The sequence below is a fragment of the Neodiprion pinetum genome, chromosome 1 (genome assembly GCF_021155775.2).
Source record: "Neodiprion pinetum isolate iyNeoPine1 chromosome 1, iyNeoPine1.2, whole genome shotgun sequence".
NCBI classification, from domain to species: Eukaryota; Metazoa; Arthropoda; class Insecta; order Hymenoptera; family Diprionidae; genus Neodiprion; species Neodiprion pinetum.
This window is the reverse complement of record NC_060232.1, coordinates 37,296,423-37,315,789: the sequence shown is the minus strand read 5'-3', so window position 1 is coordinate 37,315,789 and position 19,367 is coordinate 37,296,423. Positions and strand designations below refer to the sequence as shown.

At 38.5% G+C, this 19,367-nt stretch overlaps 1 protein-coding gene across 9 annotated transcripts in view; it reads right to left on the bottom strand.

Moving 5' to 3' along the window:
* Positions 1-19,367, bottom strand: part of Ih (hyperpolarization activated cyclic nucleotide gated potassium channel Ih) — a 166,123-nt gene that overhangs the window by 52,180 nt on the left and 94,576 nt on the right. For all 9 annotated transcript variants that reach the window (XM_046630182.2, XM_046630208.2, XM_046630198.2 and 6 more), the window contains exons 4-5: positions 5,788-6,128; positions 4,127-4,397 (exon numbers count right to left, since the gene is read on the bottom strand). In XM_046630182.2, the coding sequence (XP_046486138.1) occupies positions 4,127-4,397; positions 5,788-6,128 (612 nt within the window). The remainder of the gene's footprint in view (positions 1-4,126; positions 4,398-5,787; positions 6,129-19,367) is intronic.

The following is a 19,367-nucleotide window of genomic DNA, read 5'->3' as shown; positions in this document are numbered from 1 at the left end:
AGATACGGTGATTCTTGTTCGTTGTAAAGTTGTGTGAATTTCAAACTTTTTTTTTTTTTTTTTTATCAAATCGAGAGTTTATCGGTACCTAAAGACAGTCCATCGTTTTTCTACAAGACCTGAAATTTCCCCGATACCAAAGGTCCGAATAGGCGAATGAATAATCGTTGAGATAAGGACAAAGTAATTCTAGACTAAAACCAACACTTTTCCCGCATCACCGAAGTTGGCTGTATAAAGGGACTAAATCCACGGGATCCCGATAAGCGATCCTGATCCTCATAATCCAAATGATAAGGAAGTGAAGATCGTGTCCTGCGCCATGTGTGCAGTTGAGGTAATAAATTTATCAAGAAAGAAATCGAGAAAACCAAAAGACAAAAATGCGTCCGTTCACCTGAAAAATACAGGTTTCCGTCGATCGGTTAAGCAGCAACGATTATACAACAACAACAACAACAACGACAACGAGCGGAAGTCTATTCGTTGTGCCCAGAGTATAATTGACTCAGTAATGCCGCATAAATCGGTAACGTCGATGTATTTACGACTGAATTCTTGAAGCTATCTTCGTCATCGTTACGTACACACCATGCTTGGCGTAATTAATGCGATAATTCTTAGACCAATGAGTGAAATTTCACGTGAGTAGTAAGCTAAATTTCACGGTCGTTATAGAAACGTGATCGGTTATTCGTACGTCAAATATAATCGCAAACTAGACTTACTAATGTGCCAAATAGTAGCCGAAATTGGACCACGATATTGTTATACGTTTAACGCACTCACCAATGATCGAGATAAATACTTACAGAGGCAATGTATCGGCGGGTTATAATGTATACCCTCCCTTTTCCCCGTGCAAATCACGCATCTATGATTCTGCTGATCGTAAGAATGATCGGTATTAAATATAAGTAGATACGAAATTCGATTTTTACCAATTGAACTTATGTATCGGGGAAATTGATTTTTGTTCATGTGGGCAGATCGATTCTCGCTGTTAAAGTTATTCGATAATCTGATATATCACGCGCGACGATTCTTATTCGATTTGTTTCGAATAAAAACGAATTTCAGCGTGAAAACGTATCTATCACTGTGTTATTTATATTAGAAAAATATCAACATCATTTTCATTTCAGATCATTGATCCATAAGTACAGAAAAAAAACAAACAAATTCACGCTTCGTTCGAAACTAAATTCAATTGTCCAAACTGTTTTATAATTCTTCCAATATCGGCTATACGTGTATATTCGATAAAGTTTCATATAACGGCGTTCGATATACAATGAAACGAGTTTAGTGTTATTCGCGAACATCTGGATTTGATCAGAACCGTTGAAAAACCAACAGCGATAACTGGATATAATATAAATACATAGAATACATATCTACGAGAGATATGTAAAAGATTGTTGTCCGCAGCTCTGCGGGAAATGGAATCGAGAATAATCCAATCCTGTCAAACGAGACAGAATTTCCGACAGCTGAATCGGCGATACAAATTGTATTGTTTATGAAAATACGTCGTTGCACTTGCAAGCCCGACGTGTTATTGTCACGCTTCGGCTTCTAAAAAATGTTTTCTTCACATATATTTACAACCGCAGACCGTATCTTCGATACGTACAAGTTATTGCGGAGAAGATGTAAAATACGGATAGACAGAGGCGAAGTGAACGTTGCACGTCACCTTGTATGCTCACCGAGTTTTGAGCCAAACAAGTTTTTTTTTTTTTTTTTTATATTGTTTCGTAAATCGTATTTCCCTATTTTGTTCGTTGTTTTCCGTTGTCTGTCTCTACTTCGTTTATTTTTCCCAGACTCTCGATGCTTATATACGCCTGGTAATCCCTGGCGCTTAATTTCCATAGCGAAACGTCGCGTAACGTTAGACCAATTGCAGCCTGTAACTTATACGATTGCCGGAACTAATCGCACGGCCTGTATCTACGTTCTACCGTTAAACCGGCAACGAGTTTTCGCTTCGAGTCTTACAGACGGCTAACTTGCTTGTATTGGCTGCAGTTAAGTTTAACAGGTTCGTTCCGAATGGAACGGTATATGTAATATACGTTGATGTACTCGTGTAAGAAACGCGATAAAACTTATCGGCGAGGAGAGAAGAAATTTGGAGGAAAAAATTTAAGTTAGAATGGAGAAAAATGATAAAAAATTTTTTGAACCTTTCGGACGTTTCGTCATTTTCGCTTACGTACGTTTAATGTAACTTGATACGTGTACCGAGATCGCGCTGCAATGAAATGGATTTAAGCAATCGATCGCACGATGTTTCGTTAAATATTTCTCATTCTTATCTTTATTTATAAATTGCGTGAAAGAAAAGCGAATCAAGCGATGAAAATCTGTTGGCCTGAACGGAACAATCCGAGAACTTCTCGCTGTATTCCCGTTATTTGATAATTAGAAAAATTTTTAGAAGATAGAAGAAATATTCCAATTTTAACAAAGATTTTCCCCGAAGTTTGATGAGTTTGATGAGTTCAATCCAAGTTTCGCAAATAACTGAGAAACGGTTGGGAATATTTTTCTAAAAAATCTAATTAGCTGGTCCAGAGTCATTGAATAAAACCATTGATTCGTTCATTCTCATTATCTTTGGTTAAAATATGATTGACGAAAAATTGTAGCGAAATCACAAATTTCGATCCTATTAATTTTAATCGTTTTCTTTTCCGAATGCAGAAAAGCGGACTGTTTAAAAATTGAACGCCAGGTAAATCGCGACAAAATCGTGCATGTATTTTTGGGATGAGACACCATTCCGTTTGCAACGCCGAGACGTAATTCCGTGTTAGCCTAGGTTAGGGGAAAATCCGAGGATTTTGTTTCACTTTAAATTCCCAGCTCCCGCATTAACGCTGATATTACACGCGTGCATAAATACGCAAAGCATTAAGGAGATAAGGTTACGCGGAATCCGTGTCACTCTCTTTGGCACCGTCTGGCGCACTGACAATGACTGGTAAATTTCTAAAAACCCATCCTCGGCAGGCGTTGGTTTAGTTTCACACGCCGGGATGATGATTAATACACGTATCTCGGCTTGCGGGATGCGTAATTATAACGTATAACGTATTTAACGAAGTACGTTGGATGCGTAAAATGTTAGAGGACGGAAATAATTGCGTATCCTGCCATTGGCGGGGGAAATTAGCGGAGGTATGATTAAAGTTTCACCAGCTGAGGTCTGAGTCACCTGCGGTGTAAGGCTGTGGGTACGTAAATGCATTCGCATTCCGAATGCGAAGATTTCGCGATTAGCGTGAAATTCATCGCGGCAATGTTCGCCACTGGCTCTCACAGTTTCCTTCCTAATTTCGGTGATTTGATAACGAGATATCTACCGGGGAGATTTTCGGTCGCGAAAGAGTAACGGACCAAAATTATCCCGACTGTACGTCTGGATTTTCTTTTTTCGTTAGATCTGCGAATACAGGTGAGAGGAATTCTTCAGTAATTAACGATACCGAGAAATAAATGGACCTATGAAAAACGAAGAAAGAAATATAAACAGCAACGAAAAAACGAGCAAAACGTTTTGTAATTTATCGTGCCTAAATAAGTGTACAAAAGCCAATTGTAATAAATTGAAAACGAAAAGTCGCAAATTAAATTATAGAAAAAATTCCGAGAGTCACGATTTTTCTTCGAATTCTTATTCGAATCAATTGATTGGACCGTTTGTTCGGAGTTTAGGATACACGTAAACCGGAAGTGTGTAAAAACTTCAAAAGTAGGTGTCGTTACAAGTCGCTAACGAATACTTGATGTATTGTTAAAATTTCGTCCAAATCGATAGAACTATTTTTGGTTAATTCGAACTACACGAGAAACTTGCTAAAAAGTTAAAAAAATTCATTATTCCGTAACCGGAAGTGATGGAAGTTTGAAAAATTTCATGGATAAATTTCTCACCAAACTCTACGTAGAGTATTTACTTTCAAAATTCATAAAATTTAGAAAACGATAAATATAATATGAATGCGAATGTTTAAACGCGTTTCGAAATCGAGGAGAATTTCCTGTTTTCGAAACGAGTGAGTCGTTTTCTTTTTCCTTCTCTAATTTTTGCATCCTTCTCTTTTCAAAGACTCACCGAAAGCTGGAACAGGGATGTATAACCCAATGACCCGCAGCCTTTTGTCGTATACGTTCCTTCATCAGGGCTTTTTTACTGCCGAACAATTTCATGGCCAGTTTGTTATCCGTCGGTTGAAATAGGGCCTGCAGTTGGTTCTTGAGGAAACTCTGCTTGACCTCCTGACCCGGAAGTCCCGGGCCAGGCTCCTCCTTCGGGGTTCCATAGAGCGAGACATCGTCAACCCCGAAGTGAACCTTGCCGCTACCCTTGTAGTTCATCTCGTTACCTGCGCAAAGGAGGAAACGTAAATTAAACCATAAATAAAATCTTCGAAAGGTATAATAAGCCGTAACAAACGTTTCTCCACTAACGATAATTGCTTTATTGGTATATTTTTCCGCTATATTGTTTTCCACTGCTTTTCTCTATCCCTTATCCTTCTTTATTCGGAGGTGAAAATTCATTGTCGATACTTGAAACGTTCAAGAAACAATGTGTCGTTGTTTCTTTTTTTTTACTTCCATGTTTCATTCTTTTGTTACGTAACATCAGCATTAATGAAGGGGGAACTCGTCTACTCATTGAATTTCGAATCAATCAACGATTCTATTTTATCCTCCCACTCGAAAACAACGCGTGAATATATTTTTCTTTCTTCCTCGTTTCGTTATATCACATTTTTGTATCGATCGACATACAACCGCAAAAAATTCAGGGACTTTGGACCGCGTGATTTGAGATCGTTTTTAGACTCAAATTTTTCACACTGTGTTGTGATATTCAATTTACTTACAACGAAATATTGCTTCTCACTTGCGTTCTATTTCGAACATTCGACGATCATCTCAACTTATCGTTAGTACTCTAAGGGAGCAATTATCTTATCGACGGTCGTGGAAAAATATACACATCGCAAGAGCTCGGAAGTTGCCCGACATGCAAAGGAAGCTGTTACCGGTCAAGATAAATCTATTTCGAATATGTATGGCACGAAACTACGCGCGTTAAATTAAAGAACCCGATGAAATGTTGCCCCGTACCTAATAAGTATCATTGACAACTTGAAACGTACTTAAAAATTCCACCAATAATCTCTCGTTTCGTAAAGAACATTTTCGAGATTATGATTATACGTATATATTACAATATTATCAATCTTCATTCGTATATTTTTTACTGTAAAACTATTGGTAATATCTTGCCTAACCTAACCTAACTTAACCTGTTCCGAGATGGCTTACAAATTCCGTTATATTTCGAAAACTATTGATCTGATTGTAACGAAACAGAGCCTAAGTTTCGGCCGCAGCTTGTCGAAAGAAAAATAAAAATCGGTCAAGTGTAGTTCTGGATCTATGAACGAACACACGTCAAAAAGACTGCGAGTTTAACACGAGTGAGGAAGAATAGGAAGAAGATAACGGAAAAGTTTCACGATCATCGATGAAAAATGATAATCAACGACAACGAATACGAACAACAGCGACTGACCATTCCGATTGTTTATCCCGCGTCGTTTGTCGGCGGAATGACTAAACGAAAACAGGCACTTGAAATTCCGCGAAGCGCGAGCGCGTTTTTTCCGCGATTGCGACGAGAATTCGAAGGATGATGTTAAAGGCGTACACCGTGTATACAGACGCAACAGAGGCACAAAGGAGGAATCGTTTATCTACCAGTATCGGCAAGGAAGTCGGTGATGAGCAAGGTCTCGTCGTCTAGAGCGGTGACGAGGCTGTCCGTGCAAGTGTTGGTGTTCTCGATGCTAATTTTGATACTGTCATCCTTGTTGAGTCGCGGATGATTGTTGTTGTGGTTGTTCTGTTGGCTCAGGTGATGATGAGGCGACCTGACCGACTCGGTGCTGCTCGTGTGGAGGCCGCCGACTCCGGTGGCTCTTCCGTTTACCAACCTGAGGCTCGGGGCTCGCCTTCCGCCGCCTCCGCCGGAAGTCACTCGACCGCCCCCGCCTCCGCCTCCTCCACCTCCACCTCCTCCCCCGCCGCCGTCGCCCTCCCTGAAAAACGCGAAATACAAGTTGGGAAAAAATAAGAAGAAAGAAGAGGATGAGAGAAGCGATCCTTCGAATTCGGACATTTTTTTCACACCGTACGTGGACGAGGAAAATTTTTACATTAACCCACTGTCGTACATTTATGTTGTATATTGCACTGTGAAAAATTTCATTTGTTACAGTAACTGGAAAAATTCGAGTAAAACAGGTGTCGTTGAAAAAACTGTTTGAATATCGTTGACATTACGAAAAACGAGGTACGCGTAAACATTTTGCGCTATCGTCGATCATTTTTTGTTTATTGCAACGCAAAATCGGTTTCTGAGGTTTACTCTACCTTTTTTAATTAAACAAGGCTTCAACGTCAATTTATTCTTGCACGAGCATTAAATTTTCGCAACAGTTGCAAGAAAATATAGTAGAAGTGATCGTAACGAGAAAGAACAGTAACGGATACTAGACTTTCCGGTAACGGCTAGAAAACTAATTTTCTTTTCCTGCTCAGAACTATATTTTTCGATTGTGGTGAAAAATGAAAATAGTTAAGGACCGAGCGGTAACCGGAACTAAAAATTTCTTTCAGTGCAGCAACTCGACAGGTTTTGATATAATTGTTTCTTAATTTATATGTAGTTTCATCTGGGATGTATTGGTGCAATGGAAATTGTAAAAGCTCCGTTCAGTGTCATTGTTTCATTTCTTCGCACAATGATTGTTGAATACTGGATATTAAGATATTTTTACACTATCAGTTTCTTTCTTCGATTCCCGAGACAAATATCCAGAAATTTATAATATCTTTGTTTCGATCTCTTATAATTAGGTTAGTTCAAAGATGTGATATATTTCATTTACTTTTCACCATTCCTTTTTTACTTCACTTAAAATATTCTACATCTTGCGAGAATCATTGTCCAGTCGTTTGGCGATAAAAAGAAAAAAAAAAAAAATGTCAACTTTTGAAATTACTTTCGATTTTCCAAGTTTTGAAAAATTTGCAAGAAGACAGATCGGTAAAAATGCATCAACATTCATAACTCAAAGACCGCTGCACGATGAAATATCACCTAATAATATTTCAACTATATTGAAAATAAGTAAATAAATAAATAAATAAATGACGTCAGTTTCAACAATGATAACGATGATAAAAGCTGATCAATTCTAATCGCTAGATCGTTTACCCCCCCGATCGGCACGACATTCAAGGAATCTAGGACTTGACAATGAGACATGCGGCTGGATGGCGTGCCCTCGCCTTCCTTACGAGCGTTTTAATAATTAGTTCTCTATAGGTCATGGACGATGCGACGACCTTTCAGATCGGAGTATGCGAGGGCATCAATTACCTGCACAGGTCGCCTTTTTTACAATCTCGTTTCTACCGTCGGTGGCTACAAACGATCAGCAAAAATTTGCGGCTGCAGCCTCGTTCAATATTTATTGTTAACGATAAATTCATCTTTTTCCATTCGTCATCCGGAGGTGAAGACTTTTTGTGTCATTATTATTGTTATTTTATGGGAATTTTTCAATACAATGTTGAATATTTTTAAATCCTGCCGTTGATATCTCATCTGATCGTGAACTTGTAATGGAAAACAATGAAAAAAATTTAAACTACACCCGGTATATTTCGCGCAAAAAGTCATTCCAATTGCTGATATATTGAATTCTGATTTTGTTGATTGCCTTCTACGATTAATTTTCCTCAACCTGTTTTTCACAAATAAATTGGTAACGTTAAAGAAACGAAAGGTGACAAAAATTAAGAAAAGAAAAAACGTCGTTTTGCAAATCTGAAAATTACTCTCATGTGTGCAAATTTGTGAAATATATCAATCCTACATATTTTGCTTACGATTACGCTGCACTGAATTTCACACAAAATAAACATCAGTTGCAGGAAAAAAATTAAATTTCCTAAAAAAATGCATCGTTTCTACGATATTGTAACGTTACAAGAACTCGAACATTTAACCCCACATGCGAATAAGATGAAAAAAAAAGATAGATATGTGATAGTAAAGGAAAGAAAAAGAAAGAAAAAAAAAATTTTAACGATTCAATTACCTGTTTAGCATTCGAACGAGATTATAGTAATTAAATTAATGAATGACCGTGATTTTGCAGCGGCGGAACTAATTCGAAGATACGTGAGTACTGACCTAGGATAACCCAGCGGTTCCACAATTCTCGGCGATAATACAGGACACTTATCTTTTTTACCACTTGTTTATTACCTCGCATTCTTGTTAGTCTGTTTGCTTGTCTTTCCGGTGTAAACAAATTTTCTAAACCCTGATAAGTTGCGGAGTTTCATTTTTATCTAACTAATTATCCTGCCTCACATCCCACGACATCCTTTCACAAGCAGCGAGCAATCCTTAACCTATAGCCTCTAACGAAAAGTGATTTCTTTTTTTTTCCACTATCTTTTTATCTTTTCAACGGTTCTTCTCTTCTCGAAACTGCACAGTTCCTGTTACAGAGATTAAAGAACGAGAGGAGAAGAAGGAAAAAAATTAAAAAAAAAAAAAAAAAAAAGGTAAAAGGAGTTGGCGATAAAATAAAAAAAAAAAAAAAAAATCTGAGGGAACGACTGACTGCGGTAGCAGCTAGATTGAAAATCCTCCGGTTTATACGGTGCGGTGCAAGGAGATGCGTCATTAATAATCCTTGGGTGTCCGATATAACTAATTCCAGAATCTTGACGTATTAAAACTTGACGAATATTTACAATCCGTTCGCTGAGAAAATTATCCCTTTTCTGTTTTCATTATTATTTATTTATTTTATTTGTTTTTTTTTTTTGACCACTCGTCTTCGTCTTACCGCCGCCTCATTTTTTCACAACATTTTTTTTTTATTCAACTAGAATATACTCGCCGCTCTCGGTTCTTCACTTTACCAAACTCATTAAACTTTCCCACCCGAGTATCGTATATAAAATACGTATAATTATACTTTCGTGTTCCGTAAGGCCGCAGCTACATATAATATGTGAGATATTTATATAGAAGCGAGCTGAAAAGTTGTGAAATGAATGCAATAATAATTAGGGAGCGTAATTGTAATATATATACGTATACATAGGTATATAATAGCGTAAATCGACCGAGCAAAGTGGTTCGATGAAAAGGCGAGGGATGAAGTGCACGATTAAGATAATATTGTATGAATCATATTTTTCACAATCGGTTTACATGATAATAAATACGTGATTACACAGGCGGTTTGAATCGGAGATGAAAGGGTTCTTTGGAAAATTAAACTTGCTTATTCGAGTGCCTCGGGTAAATATGATAAGCTGTTATTATTGGCGGGGTAATGAGAATCAGTGTGACGGTTATTGATTGAAATTCTGACCCCAATACAATCGGAAGCTCAATAAACTGACCGAGGAGCAGAAGCGTTGCACGAACCTTGCCTAGGTATACATATATATATACGCGTTATATGTTACGCGATAATAGGCGTGTATAGAAAAGAAGCATAGAAAACCTTACCGGGTTTCTGTAATAATGAAAATTTTTGGTAACGCGTTATACTCGATATACGATTCGAATTCGCCGAATAATCCGAACGAATTATCAATCTGCATTTAGATTTATGCCTGCGCATGTGTTAGACAATGTTCGCGCTAGGAACGTGCGATTATCGCGATTCGCTCGGACGTCAAGGCGTTATTATTAAAATCCTTGTCGCAGGTTCGCGGCACGTTGATTGAAATTCTGACCTCAATATCTGCGGTCGAAAGTTAGTTGAATTAAACAACTCGACGTGGTTGAAGATTACGCAATTATACCGGAGCAAAGATGATTCATTCTTGATCGATGCGTTAGGTATATCAACGCGCGATTATTGAGCTTCGAAAGTGAAATAGTCAATTTCAAAGGTCAATTTGTCATCGACTTTTTCGAATCTTGCAGTTTTATTCTCTCGAGTCTTTTTTCTTTTTCCTTATTTTAGCAAGGAAGAGAGAAGCGGAGAAATTGGCAACTTTTGTTTTTGAGGTAAAAACGCGGAACGAACGATATTCTCGCTAATCGATCGGAGATAGCGATGCACCGCGTGTTAGCCTTGAAAAACGAGCAGGAAACTGACGCAAAGAAAGTATGGGCTGAAAAAGCGGAGTATCATCAATGGCGAAGAATTTCATTTATTGAAATGTTTGCTAGAAAATTCTAATGAAATGGGCATCGCTGCAATAACGGTTGAAATCACATCGTTGAAATTTTTAATTCCGGTTACCGGAAAAATTTAAAATAAAACTTAACGGTCCAGAATGAATTTCGAACATTTGACATATTTCCCGAACGGACGAGTTTTTTCTACCGACAGCCGAATAAATCGGATGATAAAGATAGAAAAAATAAATAAAAATAAAAGATAAAGCTGAACATACCGAGCGGATAGTTTTCCGCGACAAAGATCCGTTGATAAAGTGAAACTATGCGGCCCGACGAATCGTTCGAATTGCATACTGAGCTTTTTTCCGTTTCAATTGTACACGGATTAAAATTAGCGAAGTTCTTTTGTGGACGACTGAAATTATGTGCCAAATTTTGCGACGACTCGGAACGATTTACGATCGCTTACGAGTTTGAAACTGAGCGAAATACAAAGATTGATTAATAAAGCTTTCGAGGATCGATGGAGTTGGAAATGTACAAGAATTAAGAATAAGTATACAAGCCCGCGATTCGAGGTGAAGAGACGCTTCAGATCAGCAAAGTAAGATTCGCTCGTTGAGTAAAAAATTATTAAGAGCTTTTTTTCATTCTTTATTTTTCGCGCGCGTCCGTTTTTTTTTCTTTTTTTTTTTTTTTTTTCTTCGCCGGAATAATGAATTCGTGGACTATCAATCGGTCGCTCGGGTACTCGCCGATCTTTCGATCTCAACGACGAGGCTTCGACGATCCTCGACAATAATTTCAAGGATCTAAGTACGCGGTGGGCGAAGGACCTTCGCTCTACTCGCCTCGGGGCTTCCTAAATATACAAGTATAGAACCGTTAGCAGCGTGACGAAAGACCTTTCGTCTGCAATTTTTAACACCCGAGGACATAGTCACGATTTTTCTCCGAGGGCCAAGCTCTCTCAAAGCTTCGAGATATCGATTTATTAATTACATGTTATATTTATAAATAACCGACCGATCAATAAGCTCGATCATTTTTCCCCGCGGTGACTGAAACATGGCGAAAATTTATTTTTTACGTAAATTCTGTCGTTCAATTATCTGAAATATCTGATACCGAACGTGTGTTTACACCGGGAAGAAAAAAATCGCGAAAGAATTTCGCATCGCTATAAAAGTCCATTTTGCAAAAACGCGATATGATCAATGGGTAGAATTTTCGCCAGACTGAGGATAATAAATCGCAAATTCCTCAAGGTGATTACAACAACTGGACCGATAGATATTTGCATCGTAAATCGTAGAAACGTTTGTCGGTCTGTTTGTTAACATCGCACAAGATCGTTTGTTTCTTCGTTCTATTTTGACTCAGAAATGCTGGGGAGAAAAAAAAGCAACGCGCGACGAAAATATCGAGCCGGTGACGATTAACGCGACCATCCGTTTTTTTTTTTTTTTTAATTATGTACATTATAAAAGAGGAAGGTGATAAGCAGAAGCTGTTAACAATTCCACTGACTAAAAGCATCATCTCTTATGAATTCGCGTTAAACTCACGGCTTGAAAAGTTTATCAATTCACATATACGTCTGGCGGGTCGTTGTTTCTTTTTTGATTATTTATTTATTTTTTATTTCTGCAATTATTTACCCGAGAAAGAAAAGATTGCCGAATTCTCTTGAATCCTCGATGTTTTTATCTTCGGTGTTAAAGTCACCGGTATAATTCGATGTCGAATTCCAAATTGTCGGCGGTATAAGACGAATATGGGAAAAGTGTTGGATCACCGACGAACTGCAATTCCGAAGGTGAAAACGTCAGTTTTAAACTAGATAAAATAAAGACTCTGTCTACAGAGGTTGGTCTTGCTCCGATGTAATATATTTTCAAGAAGGCTGCGGAGGCGACGAGAGGAAGTTATAATAGAGATTCGGGAAGCCGTAGATAATCGCGTAACGCAAACAATCCGCAGCACGGATTACATAAAATATGATATAACCCCGCCTTGTTAACAGTTAATAATCATTTCCCCCGTGTTAGAAAAATACATTTTCCAAGAAGGAGGAAAAATCAGCGTTTCGTTCGTATAAATTTCTTCAAACGTCTCGCGGTCTTCCTCTCACCTCGTGCCGCAAACGCAGTTTTTCACGCAAATTTTCAACGGCTCTTAAACCGCGGATCGTGACTCGCGACAGATTTCGTCATATATACGTCCGCATTACGTTCTCCTCGACTTTAGCACTGGTACTAAAAACCGAGTGAAACAGAATCGTAGGAACGTCGTCCGAAACGAGATAAGCTCGCATACGTTAACGGCAAACAACCAAGCGAATGTCTAGAGAACACGCGGCCTTGACCTCTGTTTGATATTTGAAAGTCTACAATGCAGATATCCAAAGTTAGCCATTTTCGCTTCCACACACCGCAGACTCGACGACGCGGTGACAAAGTCGACGAGAGAATTCGTGAAAATTTAACAACCCAGTGAATTCTGCATCACGTTATACGAGCGAATGTCAATGTCAATATTCCGGTGTGGTAAATTTTGGAAAACCTTTTCCGACGCTGAACACAGTTCCTAATCCCGTCTTTCAGCGGTGTAATATTTAATACCTTGACAATCGGTACTTCACCAGATTTCCTCGTCCATTTACGATCCCTGCCGCTTTTATTTTACAGCAACGGTTTTATTTTTATTTTCTTTCTTTTTTCTCTTTGTTTCCCCCCCCCCCCTCCTTCATACATCGTCCTCTCCGAAGCCTCGAAGAGCACGGAAGATCCCGATCGTAAGATGCCAGATCTTACTTAAAATAGAATGCTTATGCCAGGGTTTCGGAGGCTGCGTCGAACTTCGTGTGCTACTATGGCCCAAACTCCCTGCACTGAGAGAAATTTTTAGTTCCGGTTACCGCTCGGTCCTTGACTGTTTTCATTTTTTACCACAATCGAAAAAAAGTATAGTTCTAGGTAGAAAATGATAATTAGTTTTCTAGCCGTTACCGGAAAGTCTGGTATCCGTTACTGTTCATTCTCATTACGATCGCTGTTGCTATATTTTCATGTAACGTTGACGTTAAAGCCTTATTTAACTAAAAAAGTAGAGTAAACCTCGGAAACTGATTTTGCGTTGCAATTACCAAAAAAGGATCGACAATGGCGCAAAATTGTTGGGCGTACCTCGTTTTACTGAATTTTTCTAGTTACTGTAACAAGTGAAATTTTTCTCAGTGTAGTGTCTCAAGTCACGCTGGGGGGAGAAATATTAGTGCGATAAGAAACAAGCGTAGGTGATCGGATGAATGGAAGAGAGAGAGAGAGAGAGAGAGAGAGAGTGCGATATGAGCGGAAATTTTTGCAACGATCAACGGCACGGGCTGCACTCGACAATCGGCAATGCAAGTCGTTCGAATTACCGACGTACTTTGAAAAAAACGTGACGACGTATCGCGTATCGCTGCAAAATCCGACACGCATGCATTGTTCAAGTGAGGAGGAAATAGATGTGCCGCGAATTACGATGCAGCGTGTGTCGTGTAACGCATGAGGAAAAGGGGAAGCCGGGAACCTTGCTTGAAAGTCCATCGTTAACCGGCCTAAACCAAACTGCGTTCCTCACTTAGCGAGTTAATTTTTGAATTACCGTTCTTTATTTATTTTTATGATTTTATTACGACGCGGTATTTATCGAATTATTACATTTGTCAGCTAAGAACACTTCCTAACCGATAAAGAATAAAAAAAGGACAATAATGATGTTAACGACGAGTCATAATCAAAAGCTTGGATATCGATACTTCGTCTCAAATCTGTTCAAACCTGTGCAGACAGTTTTCAATAAATTCATTAAAACACTTTTTCACCACGTTGGCATCGTTACATGTTCAATTTTACGACATTGAATCATTACCGATTATGATCGAGAATCAGCATCGTTAATTTTCGTAGAAAATAGTCTTCTACGTAAAATTGCACCGGTTTCAGGGGATTCGAAACGAAGCTTTTCTTTGCAATACCAGTATTTTTTACTTGTTAATTTTGAAAGAGATATTTATAGGACGTGATTGTAATTATTCGAAAAATACTCATCTTGTAATAAAACGAATAAAAATGAACGTGCAAAATGTGCACCAGGAATCGCCACTTTCGTCCAATCTCACCTAACAATCCGTTCGAATCTCTCGTAGACTCGAACAGATTTCCTGATTCGCTCTCTGATAATGACGTCGAGAGAAGTTGGAAACACATCGACAACGGTGATAACACGGGATTGTATATTACACTTTTCCTCGGCAGATTGCAACGCTGACAGACAATTAGGAGCTCTCCACAGCCTGCGATCGACATCGTTTCCGTTGCTCAAGAGGCTAGGAAATAATGAGGATGGCGTACGCGAACGGCCTTTAATGAGGGATTATTCGCCGGTTAGACGAAAACATTCAGCGCTATATTTAAACAATTTTTTTTTGTCGGAAATGAGGGTTAAAATTCGAGGATGCAAGACTCGAATTACCGGACGCAAGAATTGGAGTTCAAAATTTCTAGCTGAAAAGTTAGTAACGTTAACGTAACGAAATTTCAGAGTAAAAAAAAAAAAAAAAAAAAAAGAAAATCACTATCGTACGAATTCCCGACGACTTTCAAAGAGCTTTCTTTTGAGTAATATATGAGTATGTTTTTTTTCTCATCGTGATTTTCGAAATTTCAAACAATTCTAAAGATGCGAAGTATCGATTTTTCCTAAACATTCATCTTCGCCGTAACGTTGCTAACTTTAGCCTCATATTTTTATAGATCTAGGTTTCCCAGTTTCAACTTTACACTCTTTTCCAAACGACAACAGAGACCGAGGTATCCAATTAACTTGGGAAAAGCCACATGATAAGCCTCTGAATTCTAACGATGTAAGTTTAGACCCAACGGACTCTGACGTTACGGTCGCGATTATAATTACGACGACGTTTGAAAAGGTGGAAACAAAGCCTAATGAAACCACGTCATTAAATGTCATCGTTAAACTCACAAGGTATGCGTGTACAATCTCCGATAAGAGTATCGCCGTCGCAACGACGATTCGATACGGATTATAAAATTTCTACGGTGAATTTCTCAGCGAATCCCGTTTGTTGTACGCATTGTGGCGAATAGAGTTTTGAAGAAGAGGAAAGAGAAACCGAGCGAACGGATGCGGGGCAAAAATGTCGCCGGCGAATTCGAGTTTAAATTATCCGCAACCTTTCACTCGCGCATCGCTTCCACCTTTCCTTCGCTAAATATATTTATCAGAATTTGCGTCGAGTGTAAACTCGCCGACGCGAGATAGATAAATAAAAAGTATTGCTTCGGGGATGAGAAAGAAAATAAGTGAAAAATGTACGTCAGCTTTTACCTGAATCCGAGAATATGCGGATGCTAAACGAGTGGTTGTTCTTCAATGTTCAGCGTTCCAATTAAAACCAAGGACAACGATGACGGAGAGCCGGAAAGCAGAGATTCTTCCTTAAATTGTTGTTCCCAGGGGTGTATCAAACTCGAATAATTTTTCAGCGAGCTTTTCCTCGATATTTCACCTCCGTATAATGATAAGCAAAAAAAAATCCGAACCTTACACAACACACAAGTTAAGCCCGGCACGTTCAAGTTTCGAAGCTTAACGCACACCGCAGTTTACGAGAACTTGTTTAAAATTCAGAACGACGCAAATCGTCCAACCGACTCTTTCCAAATCCCGCACATTAAACCGCGCGCATAAAATTATCCTAAAAAAATTACAGAGCGAAGTTTTGGAGCCGACGAAACGAACGCGTCGAAATAATCAACCATCGAGATATTCTCTCCTGAAATCCGACGTCGAGCCTACATTTTCAAAAAACAAACATACGAACGACAGTCGAATTCGTTCACTGTATCCCAAACTCCAACACTGAACTCCGAGTGTGTTTGTTCCTTTATTCCCGGCACTTGGATAAAAATCTGACCGAGTCAATTCGACGCTAAATCGTGTATGATTCGACTGGTCAAAGATCCCGGAGACGTCGAATCGAATCGACGAAAGCTCCTCGATTAAGCGCACTTTATTCTTCAAGTTCAGGGGTGCAGGTGGTTCGAAGTTGTTCGAAGTGGTCCAAGCTTCGAATCTTTTCGCCAAACGTCGCGGTGGATGGACGGGGGTGGGGGGCGGTGATTTCGAGGGTGTTTTTTTCGAGCGTCGGTCGAAAATCTCGCTTCGTCGAGGAGCGTCTCACCCGGTGTCGGATGAACAGCACCGCACTTGTCCAGTTCACACGTGCGACTGACGGACGAAGCCGAACGCCGCGCTCGACGAAAACCCGAAGCCTTCTCTTCTCCTCTGCACGACTTCGGTTATTCGACCGGTTCGAGAGTCCCCTTCGTGTGTTCAAGTTGCTCTCGGCCGTTTCGTTCCGAGCTCCGAGTTCGTTTTAATAACGCGTCGACGCGTTGAAAGGATAATTCATATATTTTAACCTTTGGAATAACGGAGGAAATTTGATTTACAAAATTGATTATTAACGATCGTCCTGAAGTTGCGAAAAATAACGAGTTTGCATCGTCGCATGTTCGAGCAATAGCCGACGCGGTTGTTTTTTTCAAATTTTTGCATTCCACTCGCAGTGACAACGATTGGTAACGTTTGCTTGTTTTTCTCCACAACTTTTTGAAAAGTTTTTGTCGGCAAATCGATTCGTTGACTGGAAATTACAGAAATGCCGTTTATACTCACATCCTGATCAATTTATTCCTACTTTATTAAGCGTTAATTATTATTAATTATTGACATGTTCGGTAAAACGTGAATTCATTGTTCGTTTTGTGCTAAATAAATTATATGTTGTCTTTATTCTTAAATGCATCCAACAATCATCGTATTTGATAAAGTATTATTATTACTCTTGAGCAATTCAAGCATTATTAGTGCCTCCTTTTAATGTATTTTTTTTTTTATTATTCTTAGACAGGCGGCGTGTTGACTTTGGTAACAATTGTTTTTCCGAATGGCTTATCCCTGTTTTACCGTTTGTTAATACTTGACTGGCCCCCGAGGCTGGTCCCTGATTTTCAAATTCCTGCTTGTGATTTCAGGGATAAAATAGAGAATAACGAAAGTCTTTACAAACACACCGAAAATCTAAAAGCTGACTTTACAACGGAATTTTTCAAGAAATTCGATAAAATTCATCGGTCGTTCCAGAATTTTTTTGCCTCAACTATTTTCGTAATTTTTCAACCTACTATTCGCCAATTTTACACCGAATTTCACTGATTCGAAACTCGAACGCTTGCCCTTTGCGGTCAGAGATTTTTTCATCATTTGCGTGATAAACGGTGAAAAAAAAAAAAGTAATTTCGAGATCGTTTAAATCTCCTGATCTCGCAAATAAATCACTTTTTCCCCGAAAATACCAATGAATATTTATTTTAAAGAGAGCGTTAAAAGTAAATTACCGAAACACCGAAAATCTATCCTTCGTAAGTAAATATACGACTGTCAAACTTGCCGTTAATAAAGTGTTGAACAAAGTAAGTTCAAAACTTATTGAGGTTTTCAAAATTCTCGTTAATCAAATCGTTCTTTATTTCGGTTTTCGTCTCTTCCATACCGAAAAATACCGGATTTCGAAGTCGATAAGCTTTTCAAATCCCCCCTCTGTAAAAACTTGGGAGCATCGGTTCGCGATATTTGATGAAAACAAACGGCGCCTTTCAACAGATGGAAACGTTTTGATCCGTCCGTTGAAACCTGAGAGCGATACAAATGCGATAGAAGATAAGTCCGGCTGTGTTGGTCCAGTTGAGATAAGAGCACCCCGTTCATCCTGTGCCGATCCGCGTGCGCTTATACGTATATATTTCGCAGCAACGTCTGGAGAAGTTATATCGAGAAGTATAAAATTGGCGAGTGAAATTCTCTCCGCCAAGAGATGAAAGAGATTTTTTTTCCGCGTACAAAGAAATATTTCTCATAATTCAAGCTCCCTCGACATTTTCGGGATTGCGTTTTAATGATTAATTTCATTGATGCGATGTAAATTGAAACGAAATAAGGTAAAAATTAACAATATCTAAAGCGATCCGGTCGTTTATTATATGTATACAATATACAATATACATTATATATATATATATATATATATATTACATATGTACACTGAGAAAAATTGAGTAAAACAGGTATCGTTAAAAAAAACTGTTTGAATATTGTTGGAATTACGAAAAACGAAGTATTTATTGTTGCACGAGCATTAAATTTTCGCAACAGTTGCAAGAAAATATATTGACAGTGATCGTAATGAGAAAGAATAGTAACGGATCAATTTTTCCGGCAATATCGTATTGAAGTTAACGAAAAAGTACAATTGTAGAAAACAATAAGGACGGTGAAAGAATGAGAAGTTGTCGAAAAATTGTAAATAATGAGTGAATCAAAAAAAAATAAATAAATAAATAAATAAATAAAAAAGAAACAAATAAAATCAGTTTGTTGTTACTTTCAAATCACTCGCCAGTCTCCCATTTTGCGGTATGATGAATAACGTAAGACACATTCCTGAGGCTGATGTGTGATGAAAACACACTTGCACGGAAGGCAAATTGCACATTACTCGATCCAAGCAACACATCCGTCTTCTGCTACACTTTATACTCGTACAAATATACACATTCATACGTCGTACGCGTAGAATTCCAAACTGCGTAACAAAACGTGAAACGTGGCGCTCTAATTTTCTTTGTCGTTCGAAATGTGGGAAAGAAAAAGCAATTACGATAATAACAACAATAGCATTGGCAAAAATATCTAGGCACGTATGAATGTAATAAGCTTGAACTTTCAGACGAACACGTGCGTTTCGTTGTATAAATAAATACTACAGTTGTGCGTATATTTGCAGGAATATAGGCGTTAATTCGTAATTAATGGGATCGGAACTTCCGGCTGGCGGTTATAATTGATGATTGTTCGGTGCAAACAACAAATTAGTATTTCGGAACGGTAATTTTCACTGATTTTCGCCGGCACAGACTTTGCAGATTATTTTATTTTCCAATTTATAGTTAAATTCATCCTCGGTGAAAGTTTGCGG